Here is a 24,649-nt window from a genome sequence, read left to right as displayed (position 1 = left end):
GAAGCTTGGGTGAAATTCCCGTTTTGCCCCTCGACTTTTTCAATATTACGATTTTGTCCCTAACCTTCCGCATTATTTCCACGGCCCATTTTGCGAATTTCTCTTCTTGCTCTTAACCATTCACAATATTTCCATACTTATAATAATCATAAATAATATTCACGCCCCGTACATTAAAATAATTCTTGAAAATGACCACACATAACTTGCCATGACTTTCTCGAATTATCCGAATACATGAAATACGGGGTATAACATATTGCCTGGGCAACCATGATGGTGTTGTCATTGTGAGTCACCAGTAGTCTATATCGCATTTGGTGCCACAAAAAATGGGCCTCCCTATTGAGTGTCTCTTTGACTATCTTCGGGTTTGGACTACTCGCCCATTCTACCTCTGGGTGGGCAAGTGTCGCAGCTTACATCTAATGACCGTCCTTTGATTTTGGCGCTCCAATTTGTCTTAATACTCTTTCTCATTTTCTGGCGCCCGAAAATCATCCCCGAAATAAGTTTTGTTGATAGCAGCGGTGGAGCTGTCAACTTTTACATTCCTCACTTTGATTTCATCAAGTATCGGGAGTTGAGAATTCATCTTGCTAGGCTTCTTCATTTTCAACAACTCGGCCCCATAGTTGGCGTAAAATTCCCGCACGATGACCGGGAAATACTCTCTAGGAGACTCAGCAAACACCCCCAGCCTATAAAATCAATGTTCTCGGCAGTGTTAGGATAAGCCTCGAGACCCTTAAACACGAGTCTCTGTTCTTCCCATATACTTCTTTTAGGCTTCCCTCCTTGCTTGCTGAGAGAAATACCATCCTCATACAATTTTTTGGAACCTTCAACCCCAAACCGCAAAGCATCCTCCAGCAGTGTTTTACATCTCATAAACAACCTGCGCCTGCCATGCATCCATTCCAGGGAAGCATCATAATTTGGAGCTAGGTATCCGCGGGATCAGATGAGCCGCTCATATTCATACCTCCCTCACTCGCTGAGAATTCCCCTGTACTATCAGACCCGCCCTCCGAGGACTCTCATTCTCCCTTTTCAGAGTCTGTAGAGGTGGAAGGAGTCATGGTCTCGGGTGGAGGTTTTGAAGCACCCCGAACCTTCTTTGTCGGCATAACCTCATTATCGGAGGTCCCATCTCTCAGCCCATGAGCACTCTCTGGTTTGTCTTGGGCTCGGCCTTGGCTCCTACTAGCTCGAGGCCTTGCACCCCTTCTGACTTTATGTTTTTGAACCATATCTGCAAAAGAGTTGTTGTTAGTAACGGGTCTTAGAAATCAAAGTCAAAAGAAAATACAAATCTTTTTGGTTTTTTTTAGGAGGTCGTATAAGCCTTTCACGGACCATATAATATTATACGGTCCATATAAGTAATGACTAATAGAGACAGAAACTTCAGAAGTTCTATTGTGAAATACGAACGATTTTCACGGACCGTATAATATAACGGTCCGTATAGCAGTTTCTACTTATGAAATAGAACCTCTGCTATCTAGCCACTCTTATACGACCTCAAGTTTTACGAGTTTGCTTCAGTAGCAGCCAATAATCATACACACACTACTTCCATGGTTTCGATTCCTACCGGGGTTGGGTTACTCAGACTTCACCCATTTTTCAAATTTTCACAGTTTATTAGTATTCAATTTTGAGCAATTTTGGCGGGCATAACAGTATCGGAATCCAAAATTCAAGTTCATCAATTGAAATTCCCTCCAACTTATTAGGGTGTTGATTACTCAACCCCATGAATTCACAATAGCCCATTTTACTCATTCCCATTTAGAAAAATCATAAACCATGGAAATTTTCACTAAACCCTAGGTAAATCAATACTCAACAATTAAATTACACCTATATGAGAAAAATTAAAGAGTGTACATCAACATACCTGTGTATTGATGATATTGAGAAGTATCCTTGAGGAGATATTAGTGAAAACAAAGAAAAAAAACTAGTGAAATTTTGAACACAGGGTTTTCGGGTATGGCGAAGAATTGAAATGGGTTTTGCTGATAAACTTGGATAGAGATTTAAGGTGGAATTGTAGTGGGTTGATACTATATGGTCGTGGGTGTTAATGGATAGGAGTAGGAGTTAATCGAGGAAGTGGGGAGGAGAAGAGGCAGGGAGTTGTTTTAAACCCTCTGTTCCCAATTTTTTTTTAGAAGTTATACGGGCGGTATAAAATTATATGGTCCGTGTAACTACAAGTTTTTCCACTAACTACTGTTTGAGTGCATCATAAGTATACGATCACCTATACGGTCCGTATAAAATTATACCGACCGTTAAAATGATCGTGTATGAATGATGTCTTCAAACAATGTTTTGTATGATTTCCTTACCTTCCACGGCTGGATTATATGGTCCGTAAAATGTTATACGGACCGTATAAGTCTAGTTTCCTCCAGTCTTCAGTGATTTTTTTCGGCACTTTTCATCCTGCACCAAAACAAACGTTACCCTATACACACACTATCTAAGTTACAAAATTTCAAAACCAACAAAAATTAAACATGGGTTGCCTCCCAAGAAGCGCTTGATTTAACGTCGCGGCACAACAGTGGTACCCATTTTTACTCTGGGTCAGGAGTGTAGTCATGTTTTAGCCTGTGTCGGTCCATAATTTTATCACCATCAATGCAACCATGGTAATGATTCACCCTCTGCCCGTTCACTTTATATGTCCAAGTTCCATCTCCGAAATTCAACTCAATTGCACCATGGGGTGAAGCACTGACCACTTCGAATGGACCGGACCATTTTGATTTCAACTTTCCAGGCAACAACTGCAGTCTCGAATTATACAGCAGCACCGAATCCCTTTTTTGAAAATCTCTCTTGAGGATCTTTTTGTCATGGTAATATTTCATCCTCTCTTTATACAGTGCTGCACTTTCGTAGGCTTAGTATCTGAATTCATCCATCTCATTGAGTTGAAACAACTTGAGTTTGGTCTCTTCTTCCCAATTCATGTTCAATTTCTTCAAGGTGTGTTGGAATAGGACAAAGACTTTAAGAAGAATAAACACTATTTGGTAATTTTAAAATCGTATTCCCCGGCAACAGCGCCAAAATTTGATACGCTCAAATTACACAAGTTAATCGCATAAAGCAGGCACTGTCAAATATAGTAACCCAACTAGGTTGGGGTCGAATCTCACAGGGAATATAGTGGGAAAAGTTTACAAAACGAGTATTATACTAATCTTGCGGTCCTAGTGAATTCTAGAAAAAGGGTTTTATAAGAGTTTTGGGTTGTGAACTAATTTATAGTGACTGGTAATTGAGTTGTAAATATATGGGTAAAAAGCACCAAGGTTGCATCCCCGTCAGATAAAATGTATGATCATGGATCTTGATCTTGATATACTCCTAATGGATCGTTGTAAGAATGCACTTAACCTCTATGTGAATCTAGATTATTTCACAATAAGAAAAGATTATTTCTTTCTACGCTTTTCCCAAAGATAAGAAAGTATGCATAAAGAACGATTAATTATGCCAGGTAAATTCCTCTTATTCCTAAGTGAATTTATTAAACAAGGTTTAAAGCCTTGATTTCTTGTTATTTGTTCTTACCAAACCCTAGTTATTTTCCCAAATAAACCAAAGTTTATGGCGTTAGCTAATGTTTGCAACCACTAGCTATATGATTAAAATGAAGAACAAATAAACCCTAACAATTCATTATGCGTACATCAATCATAATTCCCAATCACAAAACATCCATCTTTGGGTTCACAACCTTAGTAAAGGTGTTTAGCTGCTCATGACAAAGAACTAGAAATAAAAGATTGAGGAATTTATAACTGCTTACTTTTGATGAAAAGAGAAATTAATAACACTTGAATTGATGTTTGAAAGCTCCAAAACTAAGGAATATTCAATGCTCTAAGTCAAGAGTAAAAATATAACAACTGATAATAAATAAAACCCTACATTGGACTATTTATAGGTTTCAAAAACGTAAAATTACAAAATTACCTTCAGTCTTCACTTCTTCAGAGAAAAACACGAACTGGTATTACACGGTTAGTATAAAATTATACAGCTCATATAACTCGCTCGTGAAACTCCTTCTTCAAACACAGCTTCCTGTCTCGTCTTCAATCCTTCAACACATCCAACTATACGGCCCGTATAATATTATACGGTCCGTATAAGTTGCTCGTTTCACAGCATCTTCCAACTTTGTACGACCACAGACACGGTCCTTATAATATTGTACGGACCTTGAAAATCAATCTTCTGTGCAATTTTCTGCAACTTTTAGTTTCTGAACCTGAACTCTATGATTTACCTGAAACACAACAAAAACACATCAAAACAACACATACTTGCCTAAAAACAAGTAAAACTTCTTGTAAAAAGGTATCGAATGTGCCACAATGTCGTGGCACATCACTATTTCATATTGAAGCAAGAAAGAAATCAATCAAGCACATTTTAGAGAAATCTAATGGAGTGGCAGACCAATTAGCAACGAAAGGACGCAAGCTAGAGATTTTTGCTAGCTTAATAATGTATCCCAATCCCCCCGCTTTTGTTATTTGTAATTCTCAAAGACACAGAACAGGCACTATGTTGCCTAGGCTAGTCTCTCTATGTAATGACTTTTAACTTATGTTTAATGAATAAATCTCCTATTTACCAAAAAAAAATTGCAAATTGGTCCTACACTTTTTCTTGGCCCTGTATCTACACAAAGAGTTTTTGCAACACAATAGAGTTTGGGTTAGTCGCTTTACATTTTAAATGAACAATTACTACAATTTTATTTGGACTTACTCATAATAAGGTTGAACTTCTGGGCAATTTAACAAGATATGTGTTGATGCCGATTTAAACTCCATTTGATTAAATTCTCTCACACGTTTTTTTGACCCATCACCTGGTCGATTGAAAATCGATATCGGCTTTGCCAAAGAATTATTCACACCTCCTTATAACGTCGATTGCAGGCCACATCGTTCCCAAAGTAGCAAGAACAGAAATGGGTTGTTTCCTTGGCAAGGTAAACTTCGCACATTGAGTCTTCCACTTTTGCTTTCTGCTAGATAGCCCATTTTAACGTACCAATAAACCTACATTTATATTGTCTTAAGCATGAATTTTTTCAAAATAAGTAATTAGATAGGAATAAATTAAAATTTTGACCCATTACCTCTCGAAGGGATACATCTACCTATATTAAACTGGGTCTCCGAGTCGGGCTTCATACGGAAGGTGAATTGGAAGATGTTCCATCACATCAAAGAACCTCGGTGGAAGAATCTTCTACAACTTGTTTATGATAAAAAGAATATTCTGATCTATCCGAGAAAGATTGTCTTCGTACTGGAACACAAGTCTTTGAAGAACAAACTAATTTTATGTCATAGGTTTCCAGATTCATTCAGGAAAGCCACTAAATGCAATGGGAGTAAAGTTTCCATGAAAACGCGACGCATCATGACTTTCATACCATGTAACCTGCCTTGCTCCATATCAATACATGTTTCGAAAGTTGATGTATGCCGATCTGGCATCTTCAAGTTCTGGACGCACTCACATATTGTTCATTTCTGCTCCCTTGTGAAATAATAACCATACTTAGGCTTGAAGACTCTGTTCTGTTTTGGCTGCAACCATAACTCTTTTCGCCTACAATATTCAGGTAAGTCCATTCTAGCCTTAACATTATCTTTTGTCTTGCCCTTGACATCCATCACTGTGTTAAACAAATTATCAAAGTAATTTTTTTCAATGTGCATGACATAAATGTCACGACCCGAACTACGAGCCGCGACGGGTATCCGGGGCTGACCACCGAACACCGCTCATATTACCGCTTATCTGCTATCATTCATACTATATACTCGTAATCATATAAGACTGTCATTTTCTGAGATACGTTAACTTTTATAAACATAAGCCCTTCGGCTATCAAAATAATATGTACAAATACACATACATATACATGGAGACCATGGGGCCATACTACCCACACATACGTGACTACGAGCCTCTAATGGAATACTAAACATATAGACGGGACAGGACCCCGTCGTGCCCAAAATGTGAATATACAAATATGTACCAAAAGAATAATCAAAGCACCTCCGACGATGGAGTGCTCACAAATCAGCCACGACTCCTAGGGATCGGCGCGTCTCCTTGCCTACTGTGGGCATGAACACGACGTCCAAAGAAAAGGGACGTCGGTACAAACATTGTCTTGAGTATGTAAAGCGAGCGTAAATGAAACAAACATAACTCTGAAATCGTAAATCATGCGATGAGGGCATAACTTTGTACCATCCTTACATATGAACCGATTTCGCGTACATTCATCATACATAAATACATCACATACATTGTCATAGCATGCAAGCATCGTTACATCAATCATACGTCATTATATCGTTACCCGCGTCCGGGTAACCATCTCAAGCGCACCCACTAGTGGTGACATGTCCGCCACTTTTCTCGGTGCGGTGGAATCATAGCGACCCGCCGTTGCGGTGACATGTCCACGATTAGGCGCGGTGGAATCATATTATCACACATACCATGCATTTCATACACTTGTCACCATTAACATTCAATTCATAGACATATCGTGGCTTATCACGATTTTACCATAGTTTAACATTCTTAGTTACATACACGTGTACATACATTAAGCTTGAGAGCGGCTAGGTTTATGTCGGGGTGACGTAAGGTCGTAAACCCCCGGTCATGTTATGGAATAGCATAAGAGTCATATCTCGCCTTGGAGGAATTTTACGATTTAAGGCGAGTACATATAAGAAGAAATGCCAATGGATCGTGATCCTCATCATTGACCTCATAAGAACATTATATCGTGGTCTCTAGAGTCTTTATTGCATTCATAACGTATTTCTTATCCGGTCTCGTTACTGCATAGACGTAGACATTTCATCTCTAGGAACATAAAAGATCCGTGAAGGAAGAGGGAAATTATATTTAAGATTCATGCCTTGGAAGGAAGGGTGATGCCTCACATACCTTTTGTCCTTAACTACTTTATGTCTTACTCGTCCTCCTTTGATGTCCTCGTCTTTACCTTCAAGAGAGTTCGTATCGTCGTTAGCTAGGCAATTATGAAACCATGCCTCTTAAGGCTAAAGAAAATTGGGCAGCGTTTCCTTTGTTTATACTACGTTCCGCCATATTCCATATCAACTTCCAACACCCATAACAACCATCACACTATCGCTAACAACAATCGTCATTCATTCCCATGATTCGCATTTCATAATTTCACCTAAATTCTCCATATTCATGACTACGGTTCATTGTCACATTTGTTCACTTATAATACTTATTCCATGCTCTAAATATCATTCATAACACATTCACAATCTCAACATAACCATTTTCATGATTCTAACTCAACTACTATTCAACAATGGCATAATCTACCCATTTATGACCCATTTTTCATACTCTTTCATAATCTAAGTGTTTCATCTTAATAATACTTCAATCAACATCTAAAGTTCATGAAACTTACCTTGAATGGTAGAGGAATAAACCTTGAATGATAATACACCCTCTAGCACCAAACCTTATTTCTTCTCTCTTGGAATTCCTTGACTTTGGTAGCTTTAATGGAGTTCCTTAAGCTTGATTCTCATCAAATCTTGATGTTGATCCTTGGTTTCTCTTATTTCCTCATGGATGAAAGGTATGGAATATTCTAGAGAGGGTTTGAGGTGTGGAGGAGTGGGAGTTGGAATGAAAATGAAATGAAAAAGGACCTCTTATTAAAATTGGAGTTCGGCAGACTAGAAAGATACGGACCAACATACGGTCCGTATAAAATCTAACGACCGTATGTTGGACCGTATATTTGGTCCAGTGGCTCATGGCAATATGGGCTAAATCTACGGCTGGACATACGGCCGATGGAGATTATATACGGCCGGTATGTTTGGCCGTATGTTTGCCCAGTTTTTCGAGGTTCGTTTCGTCGACTCGTTTGATCTCCGATCCTTATGGAACCTTCTTAATACTTGTTCAACCCTTCAATACCATTCTAAGGGACGTTATAACTTTTCTTGGGGGCATCATTTATACGCCATTCACTCAATACTCATAATTCTCATCCGACATACTAAATTACGACTCACTTCTCTTAACAACTTTCTTTCCTCAAGTTTAATGTCTTTGAGAATCTTGATTAGGACCATCACGTACTATTTCTTACTTGTCTAAACCTCGTGTATGTCATGTCTTTCCTGAGTCTGTTCACTGTACGGTAAGGGGAATTTTCTAAGGTGTAACAATAAAGATTATGACTCGGAAGATTATCCTTACAATATGGTAACTCCCAAAATATGCTCGGCTTTGTCCAGTTATGGTAAATTCCATACCCGTTGAATCTGTACGGTTCTTCTTCAGTAACCTTCAGGAAGTTCTGAACCCTCTCCCAAATTTCCTCACCTGACAATATTGGAGGTGGACAGTCATGTTGAATTCTATTCTTCCTGAATTCATTTTTCATACTCCTAAATTGATGATCCATCGGCAAGAACTGACGATGACAATCAAACCATGAATTTTTTTTATCGTTTTTTAAAGTGAAGGACTTAGTATTTTCCATGCAATAAGGTCATGCTAACTTTCCAGCTTTCATCCACCCAGACAACATCCCGTCGCAAGAAAATCATTAATAGTCCACATTAAAGCAGCCCTCAAATTAAAATTTTGCTTACGCTAAACATCACATGTCTCAACCCCTTCAACCCGCAACTGTTCCAGGTAATCAATAAAAGGTTGCAAGTACACATCAATCAAAACTTTTGGATTACGCAGGGCAGGAATAATGCAATTAAGGAATATATATGGACTAGTCATACACAATATGAACACAGGCCAACAAGAATATGGAGCAGCAGAAATAGAATGTGGAGTGAATTCGTCTGAACCTAAATCCAGCCTACCGTTATTTAGTTTAGCTGCGAAGTCTAGATAGGTTCTATCAAAATGCTTCCAAGCCTCACCATCTGATGGATGACACATAACACCTGGTGGCCATCTATTTTCACTAAGCTATCCCATATGAGGAGCAGAACTATTTGATGCATACAACCTCTTTAACCTTGGTCTTTTTCCACTACGAGTCTGCTTAAACCGATCACTACCACAAAACTTACAAGATTCTAGACCGTCGCCATCCCTATAGTATAACATGCAACCATTTTCAAAACAATCAATTCTCACTATTGAGAGTCCCAACTTAGACACCAATCTCTTTGCCTTATAGTAATTATCGGGTATCTCTAGAGCCGGGTAACTAACTCATGCATGAGCTCAATCACAGAATCCATTGCCCCTTGGAGAACATTCCAATCCGCTTTGATACTCAATAATCTAACAGCGATAGACAATTGAGAGTGGGGACTCCTATTATATAAAGGCTGACTAGCTTGATTTAACTTTTCAGAAGAAAAAAAAACATCTGGCTTCTTCATTGGGAGGTTCTTCAAAATGGTCAACGGATTCAAAACCGAAATGCATGCCATAAGCATCTTGAACCATGTTGTGCATTTTAGAATTTTGGACATTAGGTTCTACCACCGTACTACTTTCAACAACAACAAAGTTCTAAAATTTACCAAAACTGCTATCCGTTTCTCCATGACTAGTCCACACTGTATATTCACATTTAAAATCTATTTCAAATAGATGAAGCCTAACAATCTCTAGTTTCTCGTAATTCATACATTCACATTTAGCACAGAGACACCTAACCACACCATGAACTGTAAAATCCTCAAGTGTCATTGCATAGTCAACAAAACCATAGACACGAAGCTACAAATTCATCCCTCAACCCAAATCGACCAATATTAGTTCTATCGTACATCCAACTACAAGATTCCATCTACACAAATAACATAAAATTTGAAATTGTTAATTTTACACTTACAACCAAAGTTAACACTAACTTAATTAATAACAATTTTATTTTAATATTATTTTATTTTATTGAAATTTAAATTTCAATACAATTTATTTGGTCAACTGGATAACACACTTGAACTCACATTTCATGTTTGGAAAACCAACTAGGTATCTCAAAAAGTTGAAGAAATCAATAATTTCACCAAGAATGACAAGAAAACAATCAACTTCGAATACAAATGCTATCTTTAAACCAAATTAATTGGAATTTCAATTTCAATATAACAACAACAACAACATTCAATTCAATTCGATCAAAACCCTAAAATAAAGTTAACATCCGAAACTTTAAAATAAATAAAGTTAACCAATCTACTAATTAAACTACAATTATACAAAGTAATGCAACTAATAATGATAAAATGAGATTAAAAAAAAATCATTTACCTCACTATGTAGGTGGCGGAGGCCACTGGTGGTGCGGTGTGGGCAATGGGGGCTCACCAACGGTGCGGGCTGGCCGGAGGTGCTATGTCTTAAAATTTTCGACCTCATGAGGTAGCTAAACCAAAAATTATTTTATATTTATATAATTAAAATTTGTATAAAATAATTGTTTTCATTTATTATTTGTACAAAAAATAATTTCGACCTCATGAGGTCGAAATTATATTTTCTCGTTAATCAAACGACCTCATGAGGTCAAAATCCTATAAAAAATGAAAATAAATTCTTAAAATTTCGACCTCAATTGAGGTCGAAAAACCCTTTTTTTATGTAGTGTAATAAAAAAAATATGAAGAAAGCTTTTATGAGAAGCGAACTTATAAGTGGAAATTAACAAATTAAGTGGATTCCAATTCCAATTGCTTAAAACAAGGAGATACAGTAATTGTCCACCACAATGAAGAATAATTTTGAAAGCGAGCATGCAATCTTGTTATATCAATGCAACCCCACATCTCCAGTGGCTAACATGAAGTATTTTATTTAGTGTAGCCTTAAGAAGGGGCAACTTTTGTTTTTGTGCTAAATTATTTGAACGATTTTGCAAAATCTGACGTATCTTCTGGGTCATTGCACTATATTTGCAGAGACTACATTTTTGTGAAACCCAAACAAAATACTATGAATATGTCTCTGTCAACAAAATCAAACTCCCACATTGTGTATCATGCTTGTTTGGCAATTACCTGGTGCAATAATAACAATTGTGAAATTTCCGAAACAAATTGGACAGCCTTAATTCCCAAGCAAATTTAACTTTATATGCATGTGGATATAAATAATTGACACATAGCACATGTTGCAAATCACTGAGATTACAAATATTGAACACCTTGGTCTGTCAATTAATAATTTAGCTGATTATGCTAACTATAAAAAAACTGACAGAATTATTACGATAAGAAAAAATGGAATCATCTTTTGCTATTAAAACGAGCGTTATTAGCTGTTTTGTGCTCAACTTACAAATGATTTAACGAACAAAACAAACTTCATATACGCTTATTGTCAGTAGTATAATTACATCTAGGAAAAAGGAATTAAGAAGACAGCAACTTGGATGGCTATCTCAATCTAATTAATACAACTTGGAAAAGATATAAGAAAATTATTGCACTACGTACTCCTTTTCCAAATTTAATGAAAATAACTATTAAAATTTCTTGAGTTGCCTCTGGTGGCGGAGCCAGGATTTTCAAAATATAAGGAAATAAACGCATGACAAACCATGGGTCAATTGGTTCCCCTTGAACAAGTATGCCCATGACCGTGGCCCAAGAAAAGCAACTTAGGAGAAGAATTCAGGAACTCTATTAAGATCTTATGAATCTAAAAATCTCAAAATTGAAGAACGAGTTCTTTTGCTTGCCCCTATCTCAAAAGGGGACTAGCTAGGAACTTATTTTTCCAGAGCTTTCCCTGATTTACTCCCTTTTTTGTGTATGCAAATTTAAAGAGTAACAATCTATGTGCCAAATTCAAGGAACAAAATCAAACTAGTTTTTAATGTAAAACATTTTCACCAATTAAGGCAAGGATCGAAATTTGTCCATACTTTTAGTAATTGAAAAAAACAAGGGTAGCCGATGCACTAAACTCCCGCAAAGCACGGAGTCCAGAGAATGGCCGGATCACAATTACATGTCAGTCCTAAAATTTTGTATAATTTCAATATTGTACAAGATTAATACTATCTGGTGCTCATAAACTGATAGTACATATACAACTAAAGTCCTTCTCAATGATTTCTTTCTTCAATTCCATTCTCAAGAAGTTCAATACATAATTTTCCCCTTCTCATTGTAAAACTTTTGTACTTTTATTAGCTTAGGTTACAGTTTACCCCAATACTTAAGCATAAAGATTTCTCTTCTCCTAAAGACTACAATTGTTCCCCGAAAACTAAGAAAAAGAAAAAAAAAAAAAAAAAATCTTAAGGCCACAATAGTATAACAGAGTATATGTTACCCTTCAAAATAAAGGTAAAAATTATCAGTTCTTTCCACTTGCAACTGATCTATTGTTTGACCATAGCTTACTGAACATTTTTTTAGGTCGATTTGGAAGCACACATAAAGCTCTAATTCTTGAAGATTTTCCCATTTCATCTGCATAATGTTCATCCAAATCATCATCTTCAGCTAGCTTCATTTTCAGAGTTGAAAGGTTGGACTTTGGAGATTTAAGGTCATCAACTGGTGTCTTTTTGGCCTTATTAAAAGATGCGGAAGTCTTGGCTGTGTCATCATGGTTTGCTAGAAGGGCCTTGATGTTACTAGGCAACTCTGTTACATGGCCACCGGACATAGCGGCTCGAGCTTGCTCGAAAAAAAGAACTTGAACAACTACCCTTAATGGAAGTAATTCATTTTGTGCAGCATGCATGCAAACCTCCATTGATAGTTTCTTGCAGTCCAATATTCTGCAGAGTCGCTTTCTTTCACTTTTGTTCAGCTCTGGATGCCCCTGCATTTTCGTAATAGTTTAAGTTATATGCACTGACGGAGTAAAAATACCTATACAATTGGGTCAGTTATAAAATAATTACATGTCCATATCTATGATAAGTATTACTCAGTAATTGATAACCTTCAAAAATTGGTTAAACTACATCATTATAATAACGATTTATCCGATGCAGTTTCTTTAAAGTTAATTTATTTTTTAATGGTCTCTAAAATCAGAATTAGAGCTTCTAATTCTAACTGAACATTGACTTGCGTCACTTGAGAATATTCAGACGTCAAGGAGTTGGTTATCTGCTAACATGCTAATGCCCCACATTCTAATTTTTAACATTTAGGACATGTGCAAAGAAATATTTCTACACATGTATGTAACATTTTTGGTTTGTTTAGTTAAAAAATAGAAATCCCAACAGTAAATTTGACAAAAGGTAGTGGTATAGTTGAAGATGTTATCTGAAATATTACCTTGAGATATATGTCAATGGCTTTGTAAAGATCATCATGGTCAAGCCTGGCAAACTCTGGAATGGCTTCAGCAATGGAAATGAATTTCGATAGGGGCAAATTTGTGTCACTTGCAATTTCTTGAAGATATCCATCCACAACCTTAGCTACCTTGAGTTTTGAGCTATGTGATGCTGAAGAAGATCTCCTACTTTCTTGAAATTCAAGGTGAATATTCTCCGCGGACCGAGATCTTCTCCTCTCCAAATCTCCTTTCCTTCTTAGTGGACTTGTTGGGGGACTTTGCCCCTGCAACATGAACTCTTGTAATATTGTGATAACTATATCCACATCATAAATTGTGTCACATGTGTGTGACACACAAGGTATTAACAGATCATTAACAGTAGCATCTTCCAATTGAAGTCCAACCCTTCTTGCCAATTCCATCTTGGATGAACAAGAAGCCTTCAAAATGTTAGTTGCTTTAAGCAATTTCAACAAGAAGCTACAAGAAACTGCCCCCTTTTCAGCTGGTAACAAGCTGATAATTGACTCCAAAAGCAGCCTGTGCTTTCCAATTGAATCCGACTCGGACTGATGATGTACTATCTGCTTCTCAATATTTGCATACTTTGAAATGTTTGGTAACCATCTTGATGCATAAATTCGCAATGCATCACCGATAACACTAGCAGGTACTTTCCCACCAGATTTGATGGCTATCATAGTTCTCCAATAAAGGTCTATGCTCAATTCTGCTAATTCTTCAGCCCACCAACTCTTAGATGAAGTTTTGTACCTTCGACTTTCTGATTCATTGTATGAAATATCATCCCTTGGGCCTCTTTTCGAGTAGCTCCTTGATAAATTCACCTTTGAAGGATGTGCTAAAACCTTTGAAGCAATGGCTTCAATACATCTGCTTGTAATTCCCAAGTCCTCAGACCATAAAGGAAAGGACTTGGTACTTTGTAATGTCACAATTGAGTCTTTCCAACCTGAAAGTATGCAAGAATTGAAGAATACTTCGAGTTTGTAGATTAAGTTTCCTTTCTCTACATCCTCTGTCATCTGCAGGTATTCTGCAGCACACCGAGCCGCAACAATGTTGTAGGCACTTAGAGTGATGGTGATTCCATAGCAGAATTTTGCACATAGCTCAAATGCTTCAATTCCACCAGGAAAATCTGGTAGCTGCACTATTTGGTGTTGTGAGGTTTCTGGACTTTCAGAGCATAGCCTTTGTAACCTTAAGCACTTTGATAGCAGGGGAAACTGTTTGACAAAAACCACAACCAATCACCAAATAAATATTAGTTTAATAATCGTGTTTATTATTTCAACTTCAACTTGAAATAGATAACCTAACATCGAAAAACTGGTTTTTGAGGAGTATTTCAAGTGAAAAAATGGTTTTCACCGACAAAATTTCAACCTTTTTTCATGGTAAAATTCACGTCCAAACACAATTTCAACTCTCAAAAATATTCTTTTTGAACTTCAAGTACTCATTTTTCAAGTTCAACCAAATATTGGCCAAGTGAGGAAAAAAAAAAGAAGGAAAACAGAAAAGGTAGAGAATTTAACCTTGTGAAGCAAATATCTGCTACCCTTTACTTGGACTATGAGATCACTAATAACTTCAGAGTTAACTGACCTGCATAAAAAAAAAAAATCTTGGTTAATTCTTATGAAGTTTTTCTTCTTGAATACAAGAAGAAGAAGAAGCAGAGAAAGAAAATATGAAGTTACCTTACAGCCTCAGTAGTGATGAAAGTGTCAGGCCTAGATCCAAGTTTCATAAACTTCATGTTCTTTTTGTTTGTTAATGCTCCCAAAAAACAAAATATATCAACCAATATGCAAAGCCATGGCAGAGTCAGATAGACAGAGACAAAGCCATTTCTAAAACTGTTGAAAGCTTCACTTTTTTAGACACCACTAACTTGGAAAGTTCCTTCTCCAGCTGCTAGCAATAGATATTGTCTAAAAACAAAAAGAACCACCACTAAGTTATACCCCCCTTAGAATATCCTGTCTTGTTAATTTTTCTAAAAGTTTGGTAAATTACCCAACAAGATTGACATTTATTCAACTCTCGAATAGTTGTTCAGGAGAATGAAGGGAAAAAAAAAAAAAAAAAGAGAGAAGGGACATATAAATAAAGGATTGCATAAAGGTTGTGGTATTGTTACTTGTTAGTATCTGGCTTGCACTCATGCAATTTATATTAATGATTATGATGACCAAAATGACATGAACCAAGAAAATCAAGCACTACCAAAATTCTTGTCCTAACAGTCAAGTTTGCAGTTAGATTTAGACATGCAAACAGAAAGAATCAAAGGGACCCCCAATTCTTATTAAGATTAAGATCATAGGACTATACAAGTCAATTTTTTTTAAAAAAAAAAAGGCAAAGAAATGAAAAGCTAGAGCCACAAAATTTATTCAACATTAATACTGAAATTAGAAAAGACGAAAAAAACTGATTTTTTTTCTTTTTCTTCTTAATTTTGCACTCACGTATCTAGTGAAATTTAGATTATCATATTAATTTGTGGTGGTTACTGCTCCTTTTTTTAAATCTGCTATGTCATGCTTTTATAGTTTTTTGTCATGGCTTATTCGCTTTCGTTATTTCTTCTTTATCTTCAATTGTTTGTCACGTGTCAAGTCTACTTGAACAACCTCTCTACCTCTTAAGTGGGTTAAGGTTTGTGTACACTCTATCCTCCTCAGACCCTACTTTATAGGATTTCACTGGGTATGTTGTTGTAGTATTAGTGAAATTTAGTACTCCTTTAAAGAAAGAATTGCAATTTAACTAAAATATTTAACTCCTTTTCGTTTTAGCCGTTTAACTCAGCATCAAATTAGTCAATTTATTATGAATTTTATATTACAAAATATGTGGAAACGAACTCATTTAGGCACACGCTACACTAAGATGGAATTAAATAGAATTCATATCGCCAATCTTAAGTTGAATTTTATATTACAAAATATGTGGAAACGAACTCATTTAGGCACACACTACACTATCAAATTAGTCAATTTATTATGAATTTTATATTACAAAATATGTGGAAACGAACTCATTTAGGCACACGCTACACTAAGATGGAATTAAATAGAATTCATATCGCCAATCTTAAGTTGCTTTGTGGTTCATGTGTAATTGCTAATAAGAAAAAAGAGTCAATTTTGTCATCATACTATCCGAAATTAAGCAAATTTGTCATTCATTAGACTTTTGGACTAACATTACTCCGTCGTTAGGAAAAGTCTCTCGTTATGCCTTTAACCCCTAAAAGAGTTCCAACTTGACGACAATTTTAACATATAATCAGCAATTAAGGGTAAATTTTGGACATTTTTTCTCAAAATTTTGGACTCGTGTATTTCTATTCGTTCCTCGCTAGATTTATGTTAATGGCAAAAGCAAATAAGCCGATGGCAATGATATGAATCAACCAAACTAGGAAGACGTAGCCAAACGTTCCACACTTTTGGAACGCGCTTCCGCATTTATGAACAAGACGACTTAACAGGTATGCGTCTTTCTCGCCTTCTTATGGTGTTCTTAATCTATATAATAATCCTAGTGCTTAAACAGTACAAGAGCAAATTTGGAGGACCCTTTAGTTTCCTGCTTAATATTGCTGTTCGTTTTACCTGTCTTGATAGCGTTTGTTCTGTGCCCAACAGCCACGTGGTAGCAAAAGAGAGAGGCGATGCCCACGTGCTTATCATGTGACACTATTGCCTTTCTTTCTCAGCAAAGTTTTTGTACCTAATTTTATTATTTTAGTCCACTACAATCATACAAGCCATCCTACGCCGTTCTTTTTGTATTAAACATCCAATAGTTACCTTTTCTATGTATATAAGAAATATCAATTTCTTTTCCTTTTGGGAAAAAAAAAAAGAAAAAGAATACAAGAAAAGAAAGTAATGATATAAAGAGGAGATCAGAAAAGTAAAAGGAAAAGAAGAGGATATGTGTATCACTTTCAATTTTCAAAGTTGGCTTTAAGTATTCTCACATAAGGGCCTCAAGTTCATGACATATAAATGGGGACAAGAAAAGTTTGCCCTTTGCTTTTCAATACATATAAATAAGTAGACCATCAAGCATTTATTACAAGAGGGCCACGGCCATTAAATATAATTTGTTCAAACTTGTGTGTGAAATAAAGAATTTAGTTTACCAGGAAGGAAAAAAATAAGAAAGTTTTTTTCGTGATAAAATATTGAAATGCATTAAATTGGCAGTTGAAAAGCCACGTTGGTCAATTTTGTTTTCTGCCTTGGATTCTACTGAAATAATACTTTATCGTAAAACTATTTGATAACAAAATCAACCACAGTGATGCTCTGATTGAAAATTGTAGGGGTCCACTCCACTTGATGTACAGATGAATCAACTTAGGAGGGATTAAAATTGAAGAGAATATTAGTATGTGGCCGTGGTATTTATGTTTTATCCCTTATCCATGCAAAAAGAAAGTAAAGTTTGTTGTTATCAATTAAGCCCACAAAGTGATGTGGTGTAGCCATCACTTATTTTATTTGTTTCCCGCTCGTGCTCGATATTCACATTGGAACCCGATTAAGTTCGAATTCGCGTAGGAAAATTTCACATTGAGGGTAATTGAAGCGCTCACTAACAAAGACAATTTCATACTCAAGGCTCGAACCCGAAACATCTGATTAAGAATGAAGCTTGAATAAATACTTATCACTCCAATACGACCCTCGTTGGTTTAGTCATCACTTATGCTATCTGCTAAGTTGACTTCGTATGCTTAGGTGCAAGTTTTATACTACTAAATACTTTCTCTCAATTATTTTCTCGTTATATTTAGTTCCATTTGTTCTAGTAGTTACTTTTTGGCATGCAAAATTTTAGTAGAATCGTCATCATTTCATAGAGGGCTTCTTTGAGAATCGCCAAAGGCAGTGACTGAAGTTGCTGAATTATATATAATAATTGGACTAGCTAGGCCTAGTTGCATATGACACACTTTTATGACAAGAAAATGTGCCTAAGCAGGAATGATGGTAATTGGTTTCCAATTATAAGGATAGAATATGATGTATACCATTTAAAAAATACAGTACGTGGTCGGTTGGTTCGGATTTTTAAACGCTAAACCAAATCAATTGCGTCGAGTTTTTAAATTTATACACCAAACCAAACCAATAAAATTCGGGTTTTCAACCTCGGGTTTTCTCGGGTTATTCGGTTTCTCGGGTTTTTTTGGGTTTTTTTTCGGAATAGTCTTGATACAAAACATATAACTTTTACTTCAAATATTTCTTTAGTTCTAGTAAAATACAACTATATAATTAAGGTGTTTCTTAAGAAAATAACACAAAATGTGAGAAGAGTGATGACATTGTATTAAAATATTCAACAAAAGCTAATAAATTCGGTCAAAATAAATATTCTTAATTAACAAGCCATAAAGAAAATAACCATAATCTAAAAATACTAAGTCATGCTAAAATAAGTACGGCTAATAAGTATTAATTACATGGCAAAGAAATAAAACTTAAGTTATGTTTTTTCATTGTCGAAATAAATTATGCAAAACTGAAGAATAGATATCCAACATTATTGTCATTCCTAGTGGTAAATTGAATTTCTTTTGTTAGCATTAGTGTTGAGTTAGTTTTGGTTTGACTTTATTTGAGTTACTAACATCCATAGGATATAAAACTTATTGACGTTCAAAATTCAGAAGTTGACTTGAATAATATGATAATAGTTAAAGAACTACGAAAAAATTTAAGAAATATTTATAAATTACATTACAAATAAACATTTTTATGTATAAAATATTTTAAAATTTGAATACGTATGAATGTCGGGTTGGTTTGGTTCGGTTTGACTTTTTTAGTTAAAACCAAACCAAACCAATTATGTCATGTTTTTTTTTTTTTTTTCAACACCAAACCAAGTTAAGTCAAACCACTAGTCGGGTTTTTTTCTCGGTTTGACTCGGTTTATCGGTTTGGTGCAGTTTGTCGGTTTACTTTGTACACCCCTAATACCATTGTCTTCTTTCGTAATACAAACATAATAAACTATGTTGATTTGTGATAAAGCAGTAGACCTAATATGTTGCATGATAACTAATAAAGAGATATTGACTCATATATAGTAGCTAGCTATGTCCATTATATCTATTCTCCAAGAATTGAATGTGTAATGGCTCTTAAAATGTCCGGTGAGTAGCAGGACGAAACTATATGAGTTAGCTTTATCAAGGTCCAGACAGGACCATCACCATAGGCAGATAGGTCTTTATATATATATATATATATATATACCAGCACTCACTCCATTGAATTACATATTTAACTATACTAATTCGAATATAAAATTCTGAACCGGTCTCTATCATTATATATTCAGCTCACAAATTAGCTCGATATCTTTCTATCCCATGATCGGATCACAAATGGGGCAAACGTGATATCTAGGGGCCGTTTGGTTTGAGGTATAGTAATGCTACGGTTATTTATGAGTCAATAATACTGTAGGATTGTAATTATGCCATGATTAATGATAATGAAAGGATTATTTTGCAACGAATAATAATACATGGACTAATGTTATATATGTGGAAATCACCTAATTCCAGAGTATTTTTGTCTTTAAATACTCTTATCATGTGTACTGCACTACTGCTAATACATGTATTCATATCCTTTATTATATTCGTATACCAATATAATACATAAATTCTCATTTATGTTATTGGAACTAATCAATAATACGACAATTAGTTTCCAAAGATAATTAAACTTTGCATACGTAGATGTTAATACTGAAATCGGTAGGGATCTAGTAGCTTAGTTGGTTGGCTATCTGAACTCTCATCTTGTTAGTGATGATTCGAATCCCCGTATTGTAATCCCCTTCCCCTACCCCCTATGTATAAAAAACATTTTGAAAAAAAAAAAAAAAAAAACTGAAATCGAATGTTGTATTAGATATATACGGAAATTCTATATCAAGATAATACCAAACACTGGCATAAGTAATACAGTAGTTTATACAACAACTAAATTCTCTTATACTTGAAATCAAACGACCTCTAATTAGGTTCACATAATAATGATGCAAAATTGTTTATGTCATTAAATAATAATCAAGATTTAATAATGAGGAGAATGTTCTACGTAAATTATACTTACTTTAAAATAATTTTTTTTGGTCTTTAAATAGTTTAATCATTAATGCACATATCAATACAAATATTCTCATTTCATATTTTTATCCCGTATAAAATAATACATAAATTTTCGTATAACTTAATACAGGTATTAATTAACATTGCCAAACAAACTTCAAATTTATTTATGCGGTGAATAAGTTTAATTTTTATGCAAAAAATATCAAACTCTTCTGCTAAGGTATAAACTAAGGGTAAGTTATGAACGCAAGTGGCAACGCCGTCCGTCTCCGGTCGCTATCCGTGCTACCCAACGGGGTTACCAGTATTAAACATGTAGGCCCCTCAATCTAGTCATTAGTGATCGATGGACCCAGAAATGGTTGAACAAAGTCACTTCACCATTAGAGCAATAGAAATAGTGGAGCTAATTGGGAATTAAGCTCTTACGCATAATCCAATTAATTGACCCTCATTTGACCCCTTTTGCTAACCTAACACTAGGGGTACATATGTCTATTTGGTTTTATTTTTTCAATTATCAAACCGATTAATTATGTCGATCTTTTAAATCTATGAATCAAACCCATAAAAGTTGATTTTTCGAGGTTATTCGATGTGGTTCGGCTTTTTTGATTTTTTTTTTCCGGATAAGGTCTCCACAACAAACATGTAGCTAATGTTTCCAATATATCTTCCGTCCTTGTAAGATACAATAACTATATGGTGATCCCAAGAAAATAACACAAAATGTGAGATGAGTCGTGACATTATACTAAAACATAATGTCACCAACAATCTATATATATATATATATATATATATATATATATATATATATATATATATAGGAGCAACGTGGTTAAACCAAGTGGCAAGCTAATAGCAAGCCACTTTGCAATTTTAAGACAGTTAATGGAAATTGTAATAACATTTTTGAAATTGAATAAAAGATTAATAATTCAAATTATCTAATACAAAGATAAAATTGAATCTTCAAATGTGGAGTAGTTTTCAACTCTAAACAAAACCAAATCGGATGTTTATCCCTTTTTTCCATTATCTTTTGTTTCAAATCTAATATCAATAATAATAAAATGACTAGATTTTTTGCACATGATACATATGAATCCTGAAAAATATGGTAAGCTGCTGTCGTAGTATCATAGTATTGTTTTATGGGCTGTAAGTTTCCTATATGTATTGAAAATTTTACTCAGTACATTTGATTCTTGAGAAATTATATCAATTAGATTTGAACATGATATCTCTTAGTTTTGGTGATTATCCGTCGTAGCTTCGTTAATATTTGTTTATATAAAATGAAGCTTATCATGGAAAGATAAACCATGCACTTTTCGGATTAAAAAAAAAATTAATTGAGAAAAAAATGGTGCGTAACAGAATTTATTAAATTTTCCTTTTAAATAATTTTATAAGGCCTTTTGGGTACATGTTTTATCTTTCCACGATAAGTATGAACTAAATTGAAATTGAAATAACAATTTAAAAAATTGTTTATATATATATATAAAATTGATTTCTTTTTGTAACAAAAGATAAGAAGATAAAAGAGAGAGAAATAACGTATGGAAAAGATAAAAAACATGGATACCCAATGATAATGGACTTTCATTCAATTTTAATATAAAAAACTTTGAAGAGTCTCATCTATTTCAAAAAAAAAAAAATCAACTAAAATTTATATATTATATAAGATAAGTAGACGTTAGAATGATCCTATCTAAAAGGTTATTGTTAACAAACTGATATGATATTTGAATTTGAAATTTAAAAGACATTTGAGTTGGCTTGAAGTTCTAACATCTTAACCTCATATATATACCCTTTTAGCAAAACATAAATAAGTATTAGGTTTCCTTCTCCTCTTTCTATTGTTATCTAACTAAAGTTAGTTTTTTTTATATCCGTACACTGCTCTAAAACTCCACTACACAAGCTCTTCATTTTTTTTTTCTCAATAAAATTGTTTTCTTGCTTTATTCTCTCTTTTTTAGACATGTTAATTTGGATGTTAAGAATAAATTATTCGTTACAGTTTGGTAAATTTTAGTGAAGAAAAAGTTGTTAATAGTGTATTGCTAACAGGTTTAAACTCGATATGCTTACATTCTAGGGATGCTATGATGGTGGAGAGAATAAGGAGAGAACAGAACCCGGAAAGGTACGACATATCAAAGACTTAAATTTTATATGTGAAATTCCAAGTATATATCATTTTCTCATAATGAATCATCATCATGGTAATATACTTTAAAGAATTTATAGATTGTTCTACTTGTCACGGGTTATTGTATTCATATTTCTTACTTTTGTCAGATTTTCAATTTAGTATGGCACAAGGTAAATGAGAAATCAAAAGGAGAACAAGAATAATAATTGATGCACCAAAAATGTTCATATTTATGTGGCATTTGGTAAAGTATATGAAGGTGAAGACTAAACAGCCCAAAGTCGGCACATGTATATAAATTAGAGTTTTTTGTTTGTTCTATTAACTATAAAACCGCACTAAGTGACAAGCTTGATGAATCAAATAAATATGTAAATTTTCTTATTAATTTATCTTATTTCTGTAATAAGATATTTTTCTTTCTTTTTTTGTAAGTTACGAAAGAGTAAGGCTTAGGGAATCATTTAAAGATGAAATGGAGAGACATCTCATATTGACTATAGTTTTGGAACAATGAAAGATTGCATCGTACTCCTTGATGCAATTTTTTAGTTTATTTGATATTAAGTTTAATTAAGAATTTAGGATTTCACTTTTAAGTAAAAGATACAAGGATATTCTTTTCATGCATATAGAATATAGTTTAATCAATACATCCTTATTTTCCTCATATATTTTGTGATGGTAATTGTTGAGTAACCTATTAATATTTTTAGATGTAGATTTTTTTTTCCGGGCACAAATGAAGGACGTGTGAGCAATTTTCTTTTAAAAAGAAGAAAAGACACATTTTTATCTAGAGCACATATAAATTTATTAAGGCAATTGTTTGCTATTGAGGCAGTACCCCAAATTAACATTTTAATGGTCTCTTTATCATAATTAATTATATTAGTGACTTACTACTAACTTTCTAAATTTGAAACGAAGGAAAATGAAAAGGAGATTGTTTTTTATTTTATTTTATATAAAATCGGTGAAATGGGAAGGTAGAACAAGTTGTAGAAGAGACAATCACTACATAAATCATATAATAGTTTTTTGAATTGCAGAGTTATTTGTGTTAGAGGACATGGAAAAATAGATATGTTATGTTATATCAAAAGGAAAGTACTGAACAAGGATACTAAATTTAATGACAAGCTAAATGAAGGTCATACTAGCAATGTAATAATACTGATTTAACTTACTTATCATTTTTCAATGATTTAACTTACTTATCATTTTTCAAATAATATATCAATGATCTTATCTCTTACTAATATAATATATATTAAAAGTACACCTGAAATAAATTATGTTATGTTTAAACTTCTATTTATTGCTCAAATTCTTTCCTTATTATTAAATTTAGCATTAAAATCTTTAAGTATTTTATTTACTTTATTCATTTCAAAATATAGATACCTCATATTATATATATTATATATATATATATATATATATATATATATATATATATATATATATATATATATATATATATATATATATATATATATATATATATATATATATGGACAAAAAAATATGTAATAATGAAAATAACATAGAGATCATATGAGGTATCTATATTTTGAAATGAATAAAGTAAATAAAACACTTAAAGATTTTAATGCTAAATTTTAATAATAAGGAAAGAATTTGAGCAATAAATAGAAGTTTAACATAACATAATTTATTTCAAGTGTACTTTTAATATATATTATATTAGTAAGAGATCATTTCTTTTTCTGAGCGTATATAGTGGTATAGTCCTTAATGCGCAGGAGCAAGAAAAGGGATGCGCCTTACTAAGCAAGAAAGGGGAAATTGAAGACTGAGAACATACGAGGTCGGCACTAAGAGACAAAGGTCAAAAAAAGGGTACTCGCGCTGCAGCTTGCTTGCCTAAAATGAAAATCCTT

At 34.1% G+C, this 24,649-nt stretch overlaps 1 protein-coding gene across 1 annotated transcript; it reads right to left on the bottom strand.

Annotated features, from left to right (window-relative positions):
• Positions 1-12,175: 12,175 nt before the first annotated feature.
• LOC132067179 (BTB/POZ domain-containing protein At1g67900-like) lies at positions 12,176-15,687 on the bottom strand. The gene is made up of 4 exons (XM_059460330.1): positions 15,111-15,687; positions 14,946-15,015; positions 13,377-14,633; positions 12,176-12,909 (listed from the first exon to the last, which is right to left on the bottom strand). Exons 1-4 carry the CDS (start codon positions 15,167-15,169, stop codon positions 12,436-12,438), a joined length of 1,860 nt encoding a protein of 619 aa, XP_059316313.1. The 5' UTR covers positions 15,170-15,687; the 3' UTR covers positions 12,176-12,435.
• Between the last annotated feature and the right edge of the window lie 8,962 nt (positions 15,688-24,649).

This window comes from Lycium ferocissimum, chromosome 8 (assembly GCF_029784015.1).
Source record: "Lycium ferocissimum isolate CSIRO_LF1 chromosome 8, AGI_CSIRO_Lferr_CH_V1, whole genome shotgun sequence".
Taxonomy (NCBI): Eukaryota; Viridiplantae; Streptophyta; class Magnoliopsida; order Solanales; family Solanaceae; genus Lycium; species Lycium ferocissimum.
The sequence above is the reverse complement of the archived record's forward strand: the minus strand, read 5'-3'. Positions and strand labels throughout refer to the sequence as shown.

Coding starts and splice junctions, on each gene's coding strand:
- LOC132067179 (XM_059460330.1), bottom strand. CDS start 15,169: ATGAAGTTTATGAAACTTGGATCTAGGCCTGACACTTTCATCACTACT. Junction 15,016..15,110: donor ATCACTACTGAGGCTGTAAG/GTAACTTCATAT, acceptor TTTTTTATGCAG/GTCAGTTAACTCTGAAGTTA. Junction 14,634..14,945: donor GCAGATATTTGCTTCACAAG/GTTAAATTCTCT, acceptor TTTGTCAAACAG/TTTCCCCTGCTATCAAAGTG.